Source organism: Myotis daubentonii, chromosome 2, assembly GCF_963259705.1.
Source record: "Myotis daubentonii chromosome 2, mMyoDau2.1, whole genome shotgun sequence".
Lineage (NCBI taxonomy): Eukaryota > Metazoa > Chordata > Mammalia > Chiroptera > Vespertilionidae > Myotis > Myotis daubentonii.
Genome location: NC_081841.1, coordinates 8,529,245 through 8,546,938, shown reverse-complemented (window position 1 = coordinate 8,546,938; position 17,694 = coordinate 8,529,245). Strand labels below are relative to the sequence as shown.

Genomic DNA, 17,694 nt, shown 5'->3' with positions numbered 1-17,694 from the left:
GACCTTGAACACATATCTTAATCTCTCTGGGCCTCATTTCCTCATTTGTAAACTGGGGATAATAATAGGATCTAGCGCATAATGTTGCTGTTAGCATTAAAATATAAAGTGCTTCAATTAATGCCTGGCACAAGGGGAAGCTCAATAGGTTCTAGTTATGATTCTTCTTCTTCATCGAGTACCAGCCACATCTAGGCGCTGTGCTAGGAGCTTTCACATTCAGTGTCTCCTCAGAGCATTCCAGCCACTCATCCTATGTAGGGATCATTGAACCCATTTCTCAGATGAGGACATTCAGTCTCAGGGAGGCTGTCTCTTACTCATGTCACACAGCTGGTGACAGGTGAAGCTGGGCTGCAGATACAGGCCTTTCTAACTCTCTACCCATGCTCTCCCACCTGCCCGCTTCTGCTGCCCTTCCAGGGCTGAGTCCTCTGAGATGTAAGGTTCTAAGACTTCCAGCCCAGTTTCTGTCTGAGGCACTCTTTTGCCCTTCTCTACTTTTAGCTTTGGGTTGTTGATTATTTTTTTTTAATATATTTTATTGATTTTTCACAGAGAGGAAGGGAGAGAGATAGAGAGAGTTAGAAACATCGATGAGAGAGAAACATCGATCAGCTGCCTCTTGCACATCCCCCACCGGGGATGCGCCCGCAACCCAGGCACATGCCCTTGACCGGAATCGAACCCGGGACCTCTCAGTCCGCAGGCTGACGCTCTATCCACTGAGCCAAACCAGTTTCGGCGGGTTGTTGATTATTGTTTCATACATGTTTCCTCTCTTCTCCAGAGAGCAATTGCGCAAGAAAAAAATGTTCTCTACAGCACCTAACATGTCAACATTGACAGCGAGAGCTGCAGAATTTATGATGTTTTCCTTTTTGCCTTGCTTGCCAGGAAGCTTGTATTTTTTGTCATAGTGCTTCCTCCTTTCCATGGCCTTGGTTTCCTACCTTTAACATTCTTTTTTATTTATGTGTCTTGTAAGCTGTTCCACTCATAGAAGGAGCTGCTTAAATAGAGGTTAATTGAATGGAAAAGGGCAGATCACAAATCACAAGTAAATAATTCAAATAAAACTATGAGCTTCAGGGAAGAGACCTGGCTAACTTATCTCTGTCCCCCCACAGTGTCAAGCTTAGTGAGTTTTGCATGGAGAGCCCAGGGTGATTTTCCCTGTCATGTCTGGGTGAGGGGGCCCTCTCCTTGTACTTAGAATACAATCCAAAGGCCTGCCCACAGGGACCAACCTCTGCCCACCTTCCACCTCATCCTCTGTCACTTGTCCCTTGCTCACCAGTGATAACCATTTGGGTCATCTTTAGATCTACTCACAGGTCAATTTCTTTCCTGCCGCAGGAAAAGAGGCTTTGCACATGCTGTTCCCTCTGCCTGGAACCTGGCCTTCCCTTCCATCCCTGTTTTTGTCTGGCCCACCCTCCTGACCCTTCACATTTTAGCTGAAAATCAGCATCTCAGAGAGGCCTCCGGGCTGCTCTGCCTAAGGGGTTGTGGTAGCCAGCCTTCAAGGATGTCCCCCTAGCATTTCCTTGCTTCTCACACCTATGCTGCTACTCCCATCAGGAGGTGGACTTGGTTCTTCCTCCCCCTGGAACTGGCCTTGGGACTTGATTTGACCAACAGAATATGGCGGAGGTGACTTGCTGACACTTCCGAGGTTAGGCCTTCCTATGACTGGCAGCTTTCAGTTTCTGCTGCTTGGAAGCCAGGTGCCATGCTGTAGAAGCCCAAGACACACAGAGGCCACAGGATGGGGGTTGGGTCAACAGCCCCAGCTGAGCTCCCAGCGGACAGTGAGTGCTGACTGCAGCCCCCGAGTGAGCCAGTGTGGTTGCTCCAGCCCAGTCAAGCCCCCGAGTGACTGTAGCCTCAGTCCTCACCGTGCAGAGCAAAACTGCCCAGCCGAGCAGATAATAAATGCTTATTGTTTGAAGCGGCTACATTTTTGATACCCAAAGGAGAGGTCAAGCCTTGTTCCTTTTCTAAATCAATTTACTTTTTACTTTTTAAAATGAATTTACTTCATAGCACTCATAACAATTTGTGATCACATTATTATTTGATTCTTAACTTGCTAATTTTCCTTCTTCCCCTCTGGAATATGATTTATAGGAAGCTGGAGCTCCGATCTGTCTTGATTGCTGCTACCCCCAGCATTGAGCATAGGGCAGCATGTAATAGGAGCTGAATGAATGGATGGATGGATGAATGAATGAATGAATGAAAGGCATCAGAGTGGTCTCGAGTGCTCATGAGAACCAGATTTCAGCAGCAGCAGGAGGGAGGTGGGTACAGCCTAAGCCTCAGCCCTCAAGGGCTTTTACAGCCCAGAACTATGAAGCCTCTCCTGGCACCGCCTGTGCACCCCCGGCCCCCTAGCTCTGCCAAGGAGAACTCACTCTCCCTCCTCCTTGCCCCTCTGTGCCCTGGGCAGCCTCCATTAAGGCACTGGTGACCTTGCGTGTGTTTGTGTATGTGGATGACGAAGGCAGGACAGAGTGGAGGGTACGCATGAGGATCAGGGCACCACTCTGCCACATTCTGAGTATGTCTTGGTGCATGGCACAGTCTTGAGTGTTCACTTATATAGGAAGTGCTGTAAAACTGTTATTATGTCCCAGGACAGAAGCATTATACTCTAATGCAAGCATGTCAAACTCGCGGCCCACAACAAATATTTTTGTGGCCCAGACAATATAACTGTATGCAAGAAAAGTTTTTAAAATTTTTGTAACTTAATTTTTACAATATCCTGTTATACATAATTATTAATAACGAACTACAGCGTTCGCTAACGACTGATTACTATAATCGTGTTGCATTCATTTTCCTCACGTGCCTTATGCGCGGGTGTACCATATGTCTCTCCACTAATACTAGCAGTGAATATTTTAGCGGCCGATTGCCACGTCATTAGTCTTGTACTGACTTGTTTGGTGTGCACAACAGGAAGTATTTTGCTTTCAGAGAACAAGAAAAATAGGTTTATTTGCACTACGGTTATAAAGTTGTGCAGTTATTCAGTGTCTGGTAAGTTAATGTTCAAGAAAAAAATACTAATTTTTATTAAAATGTATTATTTTAATGATTACTCATTTATTTCAGCCCTTTGTATTCAGCATGTCTCTATCAAAATAAACCTACTTTTCTATGAAAATTGAAGCTTTTGTTTTTTTGTGGCCCACATAAACATAAACCTTGTTTATTTAGCCTGTGTTAGCCTTTGGGTTTGACATGCTTGCTCTAATGCTTTTAATTCATGTACTCCGGATAACAACAGTGCTATTCTTCTTCTTCTCCTTTTACAGATTAGGAAACTGAGGCATAGATAACTTACCCAAGGTTGTGCTACTCCTAAATGGCAAGAGCCAGGATTGAACCCTGGCAGTGTGACTCCAGAGCCCATCCTTTTAGCCCCTTTCTGCTTCTCTGAGCCTCAGTTTCCTTATCTGCTTAACACGTCTGTGATAATATATGGTCTGATAGTTTGCTGTGTGGTAAGACAGACAGCCAGAGTCCAGATGAGGGAGAGTATTGAAGACTTTACTTTGAGGGCACAGGGGAGCCACTGAAGGTTTTGAGAGAGAAATAGTGGTTTAGCTCAAGGCTACCCTTTCTCTCCCCTGGCTGCCCTCTTCCCGCCTAGAGTCACCTTCTGACAGCTGACTACATCCTGCCTGACATCCGTGTCCGAGTTTCCTATCCTGTGAGATTTTGAACTGCTTAGGGGGCATGACAGCTCATCCCGGACTCCCTGGCTTGATGGATGGGAAGGGATACTCTCCTCCTCCCCCTCATGCCAGGGGTTCTTGCTCTTGTTCATCTCATCGCAGAGGGCTGCCTCAGAGAGCCCATCCAGGCTCTCTTCACTTCTCTGCTTTGAGAGCTAGAGGCTGAGAGAGGTGCCTGGGTTGGTCTCACCCCTTACTTCTCATTCCCTCTGGAATCCTTTGCATAATAGCAGTGTGGGTGAGGTGAGACTGAGGCTGGTAACTGGGTGGGAGGGGGACGAGGGAGAGAAAACAAAAACCAGAGCAAGAGAGGGTAGAGGAGACTGAAAAAGAGATTGGGAGAGGTACTAGCAGAGAAAGAGAAAGAGAGAGAGAGAGAGAGAGAGAGAGAGAGAGACAGACAGACAGACAGACAGACTGACTGACTCTGCTCTTACTGCTTCAGGCTAGTTGTGCCTGGTAATAAAAATGGGCATCTCCCCTAGTGTTGCGTTCCTTTGTGCTGGCCGATGTTTTGGCACAACCATAATGCACACGCATGTACACGTGGTCCATGTGTCCACCTAGATGCAAGCACCTGTGACAGTATACTGGTACACACCTCCATGCTTACCTGTGTATGCAAGCGCACGGATAGGTCTACGAGCGCGTGTAGATTGATTATGTACAGAAATGTGTGCGGTGGGCGTGCACATCCTCGCTGAAGCCCCATCTCCTCTGTGTGCCTGCCCCATGTGAGTGTACCCTCCTCTCCACACCTTTGTGTGGCTGTATCATCTTTCTCAGCAACCTTCGGGTTCCTGTCCATGGCCCTGTCTCTACTGAGAGCTTCCTGAAAGAAAGTTCATGTCCTTGTCATGTCTGGACACTTGGGACCAAGATCAAGGCCTGGTAGAGGGGATGTGGTCAGCAAGTCCTGACAGACTGAATGAATAGTTTGGGTGAGTTGATCTAATTCCAGAGGTACGTGTGCATGTAAGAATATGTACATGGACATGCACACATGCACCACACCATGGGGCTCTGGATGTGTCTCAAAGGTGTGCATAAGTGAGCCACACCTGCAGATTTATGCAGTGGTGTGCTGGTAAATGTTTGACAGTCAGCTCTTCATAAAAAAAAAAAAATAAATCCCTGATTTGTAGCATTTGCCCATTTCTGTGGTGTAAACACTCCCACCATCGCCAATTTCAAAATGGCCTAACTGAACACAGAATTGAGAAGAGATGCCTGTAGGAGGCGGTCCCAGCACCCCACTGGGTTTTTGTCTGGACAGCCTATAGTTGGGAGGGCAGGCGGGGCAGAGCGCCTCAGGCCTGGGAGAAGTCTGCACGCTGGCCCAGCAACATTTCTTTCCGGTGCCTGGGCACCAGGGGAGCAGGCGGTGTCTGGCTACCCGCCAGCTTCTGCCATTGGCTTGGAAGCCAGTCCAAACTGATGCTCCTTGTTAGGCAGGTCTAGACACTCACCGAGACAGCCGCCTTCCCTCACTCCCTGCAGACACTCTGGGAGCTCTTGGAGTTTGGCGAGGTTAGCAGTACTACGAGGGAGAAACTCTAAGCCTGGAACGTGATGGAGGATGGCGAAGGAATGCCCAAACCTCCACCAGAAGGGTGGCCGGGGACAGTGCAGGTCAGGAGGCCGGGGCCTGGAACCTTCACAGTGCCAGTCTGGACACATAGCTTGTCCTCTCTGGACTCCACTCTGCCTTTTTTCCCAAGAAGGAATAGGTTTTCTGAGCTTCTTCCCTGACCCTCTGGGAGTCAGAGCCCTTATGCTGTGTCCTGAGTGTTGAAATATACAATCAAAAGCCAGAGAGAGGCGGTGCGGTGGACATGCATTGCAGGAGGGGCCCTGCCTTGGGCACTGGGCTTTAGGGCCCTTGCTCTGGCCTTTCTCTGACCATGCCCCTTCCCATGGGGGCGGGGGGGTGGGGAGTCTATATGCCAACAGAATATGCTCACCCTGAGCCTACACCCCTCTCCTAGAACTGTATTTTGAATTCCTTCCCAAAGGGACTTGAGGCAGATTCTAGGGCTGGCTACCATCTATCTTGAGGTTGCACTGGTCTGAGGGATAGCCAGGGAGCGGCTGTTTTGGGTGGCAGTAGCTGGAACATGGATGTGCAGGCTGGGATGGGCACCCCCTGTGTGGGAGAGGCCTGGACATGTTGAGTGGAGCTGGAGGTGGGGAGGGAACGGAGGCTGGGCTGTGTGCTGGGTGCCAGAGTCAAGGGCCCAGGACTGGCTTGCCTTATGCTGTCACTTTTGGGTATGGAAATTAGAGGAGGTCGAGCTTTCCAAATTCAAACCGTCAGGATGGAAGGATAGGACATCATTTTAAAGTTTGATTTTTAGCGGTTAAATATTTAGACTTCTGGTATGTGGGCCTCCATTTGTATTCTTGCCCTGGGATTATAAATGTTAGGAGTGAGCCGGCGGGGGGGGGGGGGGGGGGGGAGATGCTTGTGGGCCCCTGGGAACTTGGGCTGAATTGAGCAGGGAGTTCTGAGCGTTGGCCAATTCTAGAGTGAAGTTTTCCTGGGTCCCATTCTGCAGGGCTGGGCTCCCCTGGGCCTGTGTGGCTCAGAGCTTGCCATCGCCCTTCTCTGGAGACCCTGGGAGAGCTGCACAGTGACAGGCTTCCTCCCCCACATGGAGGCAGTGTCTTCCCTCCTAGAGACGCGTGCTGCAGCCCTGGTCCGTGTCAGGACCTGGGCCATGACCTCTGGGACTTTCCCCACCCCCCTCGCTGTGCGTTACTGTGGCTGTTTTGAAGGTGACGTGGATCACCTTCAGCCTCTTCAAATGAAAATATTAAAATACCCAGGCCAGTGAGTCCCAGCTTCTGTAGTGAATGAGACCTCCATGCTTTTAAAAAAAATCTATGATGAGAGATGTCAGTAGGACAGAATGAAGCTTTTTTTTTCTTTCTCTCTTTTCAGAGCAATTTATCATGTTTTCATTTTAAACTGGCTTTGGTCAGCTTTTCTTTTTCCTATTTCTCATGGATTGGTTGTGAGTTTATACCTCATCTCTGAGTCAAGGATAATAAATTCAGTAAGGGTGGTGATGGGAAGGTGGGCAAAGAGGTACAATTTTCCAACAGACAAGTACTTTTCTGTTTGCTTTTAAAGTCTTGATTTGATTTTTAAATACCTTCCTCCCATCTTAAGTCTATGACAGTTTTTTAAAGTTAAAATGAACTAAATTAAATGTGTTTAATGCCTTTGGGAGGCATGTACAGCCATCCTTCAAATAGGGCTGGACAGTGGGGGGATAGCTGTTTGGCTGCCTTCAGTGGGGCCTTTCTTCACTGTCAAGGGTCAAATTCTCCTGTTAGCATCCTGTTATGGCCTGAATTTCTGTGTTCCCCCCAGAATACATATGTTGGAGCCCTAACTCCCAATGTGGTAGTATTTAGAGGTGGGGCCTTTGGGAGATGTAGTTAAATGAGGTCACGAGGGTGGGACTCCGTGAGGGGATTGGTGTTCTTATAAGAAGAGAGGGGAAGCCCAGAACTCCTCTCTCTCTCTGAGACAAGGCGCCATCTGCAAGCCAGGAAGAGAGTTCTCACCAGAAGCCTATCCTTTGGCACCTTGGTGTTAGACTGACTTCCCAGCCTTCAGAACTGCAGAAATAAATGTCTGATGTTTGAGCCATGCAGCCGGTGGTGTTTTGTGATAGCAGCCTGAGCCAAATAGAACACATCCCATCTTGCCTTTCCCATCTCTTCACGTCAGGAGAGTCCCAGGGCCCCTTCCAAAAATCCTCCCATTCGTCTTGGAGGGGACTGTGTTTTGTGTCCCTCTGAGTACTGTGTCCACTCCAGGCTGCACCCTTTCATGGGAAAAATTGAAACCCTGGACTGTCACTGGTTTATTTTAGGCAGAGAACTCAAGGACATCACGCTCACAATCTTCTGAGGAACTGTTGTGCTGCAAAGGGAAGGAACTCAGCATTGCTGGATTCCAAGGAAGAGTGGATTGCAATTCATTGTGCAGAGGAGACTTTCACCAGTGAGTGCTGTCCAGCCGGGGCTGGGGTGAGCCCCCCGTCATGGAGGAGTGCAAGTATCGGCAAGGGATATTTACGAAAGGACGCATCCCCTGACACTCCCGTGGGGACACTACTGCATGGCTTCTCAGCCTCCCGTCTCTGAGAAGCTCTGTCTTTGCGATTGTTTGAAATGGAATGCTAGGAGTTGAGAAAGCAATGAAAGAAATCCACTGAAGTGAGGACCAAGCTATAAAAAAAATCTTTATTTCATGTACCAGGATTTTTTTCTTTTTTTAGTTTTCTGCTTTTTAAAATTTTTTTCTGTTAACAGTCTGGAAAAAAAAAGGACCCACCAAGAAAATAAAATGGAGGTTGGTTTCTTGAACTGGTTTGAGCTGGACATGAGCAATCATCCACCCTGGCAAGCAGTGCCCTTGCCATCGCAGTCCTGGCTTCTTCCCTCTGGGCCCCCAGCCCTTTCTCAGCCCAGCTGGGTTCACCTACACCCAATGGCCTTCTTCCAGAGGACCCAGGACCCCGGCCTCCCGGCCCGGAGAGAAGCACTGATTTCCGTCCCGGACACTCGGCCACAACAGATTGGGGCCAGCTGTCCGTTCCGGACAGCGCCGGCTCGTTTGTTGTCGTTGGTGGGCCCCACTCTTCTCTCCAGTCCTCGAGCCTTTCCGGTGTGGAATCTGGTGGGGTGGAGGGCCAGGCTGGAGTGGGGAGGGAGTGGTCGTGATTTCTGCCCAGACTGGAAACACTGGGTGGTCGCCACACCTGGTACTGGCCCCCATTGCTCTGCCCTGGGGCCTGGGGGCCTCATGGGAACTGCTGGGTTGGGCCGGCAGATCTGCCTTGTGGTTCAGGCTGAATTTAGGGTTCCAGATGCTGCTGACCTAAGAACAGAGCTTTCCTTTCCCAGACAAAAGATGGGAAGGGGAGCTGGGAGTGTGGAAACCCCAAAAGCCTTGCTAGCCACTCCCCTCACCTTAAGAAACTTCAGGCCAGGGCAGTGTCAAGAAAGAGGCAAACCGAGACATGCAGATGGGCACAGCCGGGCCCCCCACCTCCAGCAGGCTGGGCTGAAATCCAAGCTTTACAAAGCTGTTGGGTTTCTCTGGACTGGCCCCTGTCCGTCTGGGAAGAAAGGGGAGCACCCCGGGATGCTGCAGACTTTAGTCTGTGGTGTAAGTTTAACTGTTGAGGTTGGTCCTCACCCTGGGGCCAAACTTTATAAAGCTCTCCTCTGCATCTCCTGGCCTCCGCCCCTCCCAGCAAGCCTTGGAGGATCCTCTTTTTCTCTGACCCCTAAAGACAGTGGGGGAAGCATGGTGGCTGATGTCTTCTCACAAGGAAGGCCCCTCCCCTTTCTGTGACTGGGTTATGGCATTAAAGGGGACACAGAATGAAGAGTGGCTTTGGGGACCTCTGGTGCCTTTTCCCTCTCTGTCTGAATGGCAGGTTACGTTTGCTCACGTGTGTGTAATTTTTGCTTTGACGTTGGATGTGGGGGCAGGGGGTTGGGAGCACAGTGAGGAGGCATATGGTGTGTGTGTGTGTGTGTGTGTGTGTGTGTGTGTGTGTGTGTGTGTCTGAACAGCTGACCGATAATTCAGAAATGTTCTCAATGTTTTGGGGCTGGATGGCAGCTATTTTGGTTGTCTCTGGCATCTTCCTCTGGGCAGGTGGCACATCTTTTTAAAAGTCATCAGCGCCAAGAATAAGAATGAGCCTTCGGAGCTCATCTGGGTCAATCCACATGCTTATCACACAGGGGAAACTGAGGCCCTGAGAGGCCACACAGCAAGGGTTTTCAGAATTCAAAGCTGGATTCTAGACTGGTGCCCTTTCCATGCAGGCAAGTGATGTGCATGTGTGTGGTGGGAGGGCACTGTGAGCGTACATGCCAGTGTGGAGCTGCTGTCCATGGCTTTGGAGGGCATGAGTCATCTTCTCTGGACCCTCCCTCTGCCTGTGTATGGGATGGAAGGGTTAGATGGCACGTGTGTCCCCGTGAGTGATTCTAGCCCTGGGCTTCAAGGACTGTGTGTGAGTGTGTGTGTGTGTGTGTGTGTGTGTGTGTTGTGTGTATGTGTGTGTGTGTGTGAGTGTGTGTGTGAGTGTGTGTGTGTGTGTGTGTGTGTGCGATCTCCTTCGTGAAGAGAGGATTCTCCCTCGTGGCTCTCTCTCTCCGACAGTAGCAGCGCCTTCCTGGTCTAAGGAAGAGATCTTTCGTGACAGGAACTCCCTGCAGCTCCCTAGGGCCTTTTGTCTCTCCCTCCTGCTTTAAGCCCAGCTCTAATCTCTCACAATAGTATTTTTTAAAAAATGGATTTGTATATTTGTTTTGTTTTTCTCTTTACAAGTTCCCTGCTAAATTTTAAGTCCCCCACCCACCCCATTTTTTTTGTTTTCACAGTTTAAAGCTGGAAAAGAATTAAAAGAAAAATACTATCTGATTTTCTTTCGAGTAAATCCACGTATTATATATTTACATTTATTTATAGTCTGTGGTTTTTTTTATTAAAAAAAAAATCACCACTTGTTTTTCCTTTTTCTTTTGTAAAAAGAAACCTTTTTGCAATTTCATTGTTGGACCCACTGTACCCCAAGGGGGCTTCAGTGAGTCCAAGGACCCCCAAAGGGTCAGTGAGCCCCCTTCCCAGGGGACTGCGGGCCTATGAGACTGGGGGTCCACCATCGCCCCAGGGCCATTGGATGGCCCTGAGGTGAGGGGTGAGGAGGGAGAGCTGCTTTATATCCCCGGGGGTGGGGGTGGGATTTCCTGCCCCCAAGGACAGGATCTCGGGGTTTTGACCCCAAGAGGCTCACCCTGAGGATTCCGGGGTTTCTGGGCATCTCAGCAAGCCAAAGGCAGCCATCCCTCTCCTTCCTTTCCCTCAAGGCCTAGGAAGTCATCACAGTGGGTTAAGGACCATTAAGGACTGGGAACCTGGGGGCTGGGCAAGCCCCAAGTGCGCCCCCCTCCAGGCACCTTTCGGACAGGAGGGACCAAGGACTCTTGGGTCACCTGGAGGCCTATAACTGCCCCATTGATGCTGGGTGGAGTGGACTCGCAAGCCAGGAGCTTGCCCAGCATTCCTGGGGCACCCATCCAGAGGCTCCAGGGACCTGGCAGTGACCAAGAGGCTCACCTGGCCCCGGGGCCTCTGAGTCTCCACCCCCACTCACCCAGGGAGGCAGAGCCCTCTTGGGGTTAAAGGGAACAGAAAAGTAACTCTCCCAGAGCTTAAAAAAACAAACAAGCAAGTAACGGAAAGCCCTGATTAAATGCAAAGAACATCTCCCTTCCTTTCTGTTCCTTCTCAGTTTTTTGCTTTAATGTTATCTTAGTTCCCTTTTATTTTTTTCATTTAAATTGGTTTTTATTAAATGTTAAAATAATGGTACATGGGAAATCATGCATTTTCTTTTAGATTTATTTTCTATTTTTAATTTTTATCCTCTCGCTGTTTTTAAAGTTTGTGTTTTCTTCCCTCATTAATGTGTTTTTCACATTTTCTGTTGTTTGGCTTCTTTGTTCCTCTTATATTTTGTTCTTTTTTTTAAAATTTACTTATGTTTTTCTCTTTTTTTGTGTTTTTTTTTTTTTTTTTTTTTTGCTTTGGGAAGGTTTCCCCCCCAGTGGATGGTTTGGTTTCCCCCACCCTCCCCTACCCCCAGGCCCACTCCACGGCCGGGCCGTGCCCCCACTCTCGGGCTCTGCCTGGGACCCGGCAGGGCAGGCGCTAGCGAGGGCCCCGTGGCTTCATACGGGGGTGGTCCGGCGGTTGGCTGTGTTCGAGTGGAGAGAGTCTTTGTTTTCCTTCTGGATACAGTTGTGAACTTGGAGGAAGCTGTTATCCCTGTCGGAGTTGTAGGTGGCGGTGGGCGTGGTGGTGGCCTTCAGGGGGTCCCTGCTGAGGGTGTACATAGAGATCTCCGTGGACGGCAAGGTGTTGAAGCCCTTGAGGCCCACGGGGGAGGCGTCCCTGGAGTGTGAGGGCTCGGTGGAGCGGGAGCTGGAGCGGCTGCGGCGCTGATAGCGGTAGCGGTAGCTGGGGATGCGGGTGATGGCGGAGGCCTGGAGGTAGTCCGTGGCGCGGGCCGTGGCCCGCAGCTGTTTGTGCCGGTCGATAAACATGTGCACGGCCAGCACACCGACCATCTCGGCAATGATGAAGGACAGGGCCCCGAAGTAGAAGGACCAGCCATACGAGTAACTATTCTTTTTGGAGTCGCTCTTGGAGGGGTCTCCGGCATTGGCAGATATGTACACTATGATGCCAATGATGTTACTCAGACCTGTGGGGCACAGGGTGGACACGGAGGGGGCGGGGCAGAATCAGAGAGAAGGATGTTAATTTCCAAGCAGAATGCCAGGCACTTGAGCAGGATTAAAGGACATGGACAGTTGCCCTGGCTGGTGTGGCTCAGTTGGTTGAGCACCTTGCTGTGTACAAAGGTTGCTGGTTGGATTCCCTGTCAGGGCACATGCCTGGGTTAAGGGCTGGATCCCCCGTAGGGGGTGTGCAGGAGTCAGGCAATGGATATTTTTTCTCTCTTCTCTCCCTCCCTCTCCATTCCTCTCTCTCTAAAATAAATAAAAACATTAAAAAGGGGAGGGGGCAAGGACAGTTGGATGGGCCTTCGCTTTCACAGTGCATGGAGAGGCGAGCATACAGGGGTGTTGGAAAGCATCGCCTTTATCATTTCATTTGGAGGGAGCTACAAAGGAAAGAGCTAATGGAAGCAGGTATGGAGGAGGGGGAGGAGAGGCATTCGAGTATTATTGAGTAACAATAATAATAACAGACATTGTTTATTGAGCATTTACCACCTGCCTTCACTGCTAAGTGCTTTTCCAGGGGTTTGCAAAGGAGGAACTGGATCACAGAGAATTTAGGTAACTTGCTCAAGGCTGCCCTGGGATTTGAAGCTGGTGTGGCAGGGAGTTAGGACTGGTGCCTGGAGCCAGACTACCTGGATTCAAAGCCTTTGGCCAGGTAACCTTGGCCTGAGTTTCCAGGCCTGTGGAATGGGGATAATGATAGGACTTGCCTTGTAGGGCCATGGAGAGGATTAAGTGAATTGATACATATGAAAGCTGTGAGAGTCTGAGACTTGGTAAGTCGCTAGTCATTCTTATTAAGTGGCTCATGCTACAGCCATGTCCTTTTTTCTGGAATTGGAAGCAAATGTGACTTGTCATGTAACCGGGCTGAGAAATGTGGTTTTGGTTGCCTGCCTGCTTCCATGAGGTAGCGTAGGGAGGGGAGAGGGCAACGGAGGGTAGGCCCAGTACCCTGGGAGGGCCTAACTTAAAATTCCCTTGTCTGTGAAACCTTCACTGACATCCTTCAGCAAAGTGTTTAGGTCCCTCCTCTGCTGTTTGGGATTTGGGCCGTTTTCTAAGAGGTGGGAGGAAGGTGGGCCACTGGGCTAAGGGACAGGGTCTGGGATATTCCTGGAATCAGTGCGAGGAGGGGTGTCAGGCAGGAGCCCCAGCACAACCTGCCTTCCCTCAATACGACCTGTTGCAAAGCCCAGAGATTCCTCTCCTCCCCCTTCTCCTCTCTGGTCAGGTCCTCCCAGCCAGTGAGCACCCAAACCTCAGCCTTCTGCCCACTGGCGGGCCTGGGCTCTGCCTGCTAGCTCAGTGGTCATTACCTGCAGACACGAAGAAGATGCCAGCACTCAGGATGATGTTGTGTCGAGTCTTGTAGAACTCGCTGGCTGCGATGCAGAGTCCACCCATGAAAAGTAGAATCACACTCAGGATCGGGAAGATGCTTGAGGCCCTCACAGCCCCTGCAGAACATGGAGGGTCAGGGAGGGAAAGAACATGGCTGTGAGGCTGAGCATGGCGGAGGGAGGAGACGGCGGCACACAGGAATGGGGTTATGGACACAGGACCCAAGCCGAGGTTGCTTAGCAATACCAGGGAGGAGGGAGAGGGAGCGAGGCACTGCCCAGCTCATAGCCCTGCAGGGGCTCATCTCTGCCTACAGGCCCCAACTCCAGTGCCCCTTGAGGCCCGTAGGGCCCCGTGTGACTTGGCCTCTGCCTGTGTTCCCTCTTGTCCAGCAACAGCAAAGTTCCCATATTATGTCATTGTATGCCTCTGACTTTGACATACTAAGCTTTTCTATTAGAGTATTTTTCCTGCCCTTTTAAAAAAAATATATATTTTATTGATTTTTTACAGAGAGGAAGGGAGAGGGATAGTGAGTTAGAAACATCGATGAGAGAGAAGCATCGATCAGCTGCCTCCTGCACACCCCCTACTGGGGATGTGCCCGCAATCAAGGTACATGCCCCTGACCAGAATCGAACCTGGGACCCTTCAGTCTGCAGGCCGACACTCTATCCACTGAGCCAAACCAGTTAGGGCTTCCTGCTCTTTTTAACTCAGTAAACTTCTATTCATCCATCAAAACCTAACTTAAAATTCCCTTGTCTGTGAAACCTTCACTGAAAACCTTAGACAAAGTTTTTAGGTCCTTCTTTTGCTCTTTTTTGGGGTATTTGGGGTACATTGAGAGGCAGTACATTATAGTGGCCAGGAAATCACATGACCTGGATTTGAATCTGGCTTTAGCATTTATTAGCTGTGTAAGTTTGGGTGAATTATCTCACCTCTCTGTGCCTCAGTTTCCTCATCTGTAAAATGGGGACAGCAATGGTGCCTGCCTCCTAAGGTTGTTGTGAGGATTAAATGAGTTGATTCTGACAATGCACCTAGATAAGTCTTTGAGGGCGTACAGTAAACATTTCATGAATGGTAGTATCCAGGTGGGCATGCGTGGGGTGAACCCTAGCTGGGTGAGAGGAAGAGGGTAAGGGGTGGGGGGCAGCTGGGTTACTCTGCATTCTCAGCACTCTTTCCCCTCTGCCCCCAGGCAGGGATGGAAGTACCTGCTCACCAAACCTGGGTGTTCTCTCCCTGCAAGTTGTTTATAAGATAAGGTGCTGTATTCCCAACCTGAGCCTCAGCCCACACATCTGCACACACACACATGCATACTCAGATGCGCACAGTCAAAGCTATCTGCATTCTCATCTTCATAAGCACACAGGGCTGGTGAGAGCTTCTTGAAGACCCAGGAGAGAGGGAATGTTTGTTGGGTCTTGAGCGGGTACCTAACATACATGATACAATAGCCCTTCATGTGTGTTTTTTAGCTCCAGTTGATAGATGAGAAAACCGAGGTTCAGAGAGGTGAAGGAAGTTGCCCAAGCCCATCCAGCTAGTGAGTCAGAATGGGGATTGTGCAGTTAGTCTCACTGAAGTTCAGATGTCTGTGTGACCTTGGATATGTCTTTACCTCGCTGAGTCTCAGCTTCCCCATCCCGTAAAGTGGGAAGAGCAATAATAATATCCAGCTCACAGGTATGTGTAAGGCCCTGCGCTCAAAGGGTAGTCTGAGCAGCAGCACAGACCTCATGGGGAGCTGGCTAGAAATGCAGGTTCTCAGGCCCCGCCTGACCTACCTACTGAATCAGAATGTACATGTTAACAAGACCCTCATAATACGACTTGTATGCACACAACAGTTCATAAGGATTAAACTGGATAATATCTGCATTGTTTCTGACACTACAAGGAATACAGTAAAAGATAGAATAGTTGTGTTTTCTGATGCCCCTTCCCCTTCAGTCCAGACACAACTTCGCCATGAATTGTCTTGACTTTCCCTGAAGCTGGTGTGGTCTTTGTGCTAAAATCTATCAGAAAATATCTGATTTGCTCCATGAACAAGTATTTATTGACCTGTGAGTATATGGAACTACACAATAGCTACTAATATTTAGGGACCTCTTCCTATGTGCTAGGCCCTCCCTCTTCTAAGTGCTTTCCATGGGTTAACCCATCTAAACCTCATACCAGCCCCATGAAACCATGGGCCTTGGCTTTGAGGAGATTCCGCATTCCAAAAACAGGTGGTGGCAACCTTTTTCTATAAAGGAACAGATAATAAGTATTTCTGGCTTTGCTGGTCATACAGTCTCTGTTGCAACTACTCAACTTTGCTATGGTAGCATGAAAATAGCCATAGACAATATGTAAACAAATGAGTGTGGTTGTGTTCTAATAAAACTTTATAAAAACAGTTGGTGAGCCAGATTTGGCCTGCTAGTTGCAGTTCAGCCACCCCTGGCTGAGACCCTAATAAAGGCGGCAAGGTCTCGAGCAGGGAGATGCATTGCTCTTGACAACTGGAAGTCCAGTGAATAAATACAGGCTGAGTGCTGGCCACTGCGCCAGGTTCCAAGCTAGGCATGAAGATAGAGGAATGCAAAACAGGCCCGGTCCATGTCTTTATAAGATCTCCTGGAGAAGATATATGTCAGATAATAACACAGATAAATAGTTATCAACTAGGACAGTGTTATGAAATAAAGATGCCGTATGGCACCATGAAGGCATGGGACAAGCTAATGTTCATTGAGTGTAGCCATTTGTCCAAGGCCACCCAGCAGAGACATGGGGGACCTGGGTGTATGAACCCAGGCAGTCTGCCTCTAGGCTCTGTGTGCCTACCACTGCACTCCCCTGCTTTCATGCCTCTCAGAGCCTCTTCTGAGTCATGTGGGGGTCAGAAGAGGCAGTGATGTTAGAGCTGACCTCTGATGGATAGGGGGAAGCTAATTTGGCAGAATAGAGGCGGGATGTGGAGAGTGTTCCGGGGAGAGGAAGCAGCATGAGCGAGGGCTTGTCCAGGGAACTGAAAGGAGCTGGATCACTAGGAGCTGGTGGAGGGGCCGGGGGAAGCACTGAGGGAGATGGAGCCACTGGGGCCAGGCCACACAGGGGTTCATGGGTCACCAGGGTCCTGTGGGTCATGCTCCAGAGCAGGGGTCCTCAAACTTTTTAAACAGGGGGCCAGTTCACTGTCCCTCAGACCGTTGGAGGGCCAGACTATAGTTTAAAAAAAAAAAACTATGAACAAATTCCTATGCACACTGCACATATCTTATTTTGAAGTAAAAAAAACAAAACGGGAACAAATCCAATATTTGTATTTGCATGTGGCCCGCGGGCCATAGTGTGAGGACCCCTGATCCAGAGCTTACCTTTATCCAGAACAATGGGCAACACTAAAGGACTTAAAGCGGGCAGGACTGTCACACTCTGATTTGCATCCTAAGAAACACAAGGATTCTCAAGATATTAAAAAATATATATCCTCAGGTGAGGATTAAAAAAACACATGGATTAAGAAGGGGCCAAGGTGAGTACAGGGAACCAGTGAGGGGGCTATTGCAGTGAGAGGGCTATTGCAGTGAGAGGGCTATTGCAGTGAGGGGGCTATTGCAGTGAGGGGGCTATTGCAGTGAGGGGGCTATTGCAGTGAGGGGGCTATTGCAGTGAGAGGGCTATTGCAGTGAGAGGGCTATTGCAGTGAGAGGGCTATTGCAGTGAGGGGGCTAGTGCAGTGAGGGGGCTATTGCAGTGAGGGGGCTATTGCAGTGAGAGGGCTATTGCAGTGAGAGGGCTATTGCAGTGAGGGCTACTGTGGCTGGCCAGACAAGTGATGGTGCTTGGCCAGGGTGGGCACAGAGGGTATGGGCAGAGCTGGGTTTGAGGGGTGTTGAAGAGGTGGACTAAGACTCGGCGATGGGTGGATGGGGACACACTGGCTTGGGAGGAGCTTCCAGGCTCTTGGGCATCTCTCCCTCTCTCCTCCTTCCACACTGTGCTGGGTGCGGTCACCGGTGACTGTGGAAGGGGAGGGGCTGCAGTAAATGCGTGTATGAGTGCATGTGTGTGAGTGTGTGTGTGAATGTGTGAGTGTGTGTGTGTATGAGTGTGTGGGTGTGAGAGAGTATGAGTATGTGTATGTGAGCGTGTGTGTGTGTGTATGAGTGTGTGTATGTGAGTGTGTGTGTGAGAGTATGAGTGTGTGTGTATGTGAGTGTGTGAGATAGTATGTGAG

General features: G+C 49.6%; 1 protein-coding gene and 1 long non-coding RNA gene across 4 annotated transcripts in view; one reads left to right on the top strand and one right to left on the bottom strand.

The window, feature by feature from the left end:
- Positions 1–17,694, top strand: part of LOC132227033 (uncharacterized) — a 76,868-nt gene that overhangs the window by 17,775 nt on the left and 41,399 nt on the right. For 2 of the 3 annotated variants that reach the window (XR_009451104.1, XR_009451105.1), the window contains exon 3: positions 7,640–8,805. The exons of the other annotated variant lie outside the window; for it this stretch is intronic. This is a non-coding gene — a long non-coding RNA (uncharacterized LOC132227033). Of the gene's footprint in view, positions 1–7,639; positions 8,806–17,694 lie in introns of those variants that run through there. 3 annotated transcript variants of the gene reach the window in all.
- The window catches only part of CACNG2 (calcium voltage-gated channel auxiliary subunit gamma 2), a 102,030-nt gene continuing 95,778 nt past the window's right edge, over positions 11,443–17,694 (bottom strand). The window contains exons 3-4 of the mRNA XM_059681672.1: positions 13,424–13,564; positions 11,443–12,058 (exon numbers count right to left, since the gene is read on the bottom strand). Coding sequence (XP_059537655.1) covers positions 11,523–12,058; positions 13,424–13,564 — 677 coding nt within the window. The 3' untranslated portion in view covers positions 11,443–11,522. The remainder of the gene's footprint in view (positions 12,059–13,423; positions 13,565–17,694) is intronic.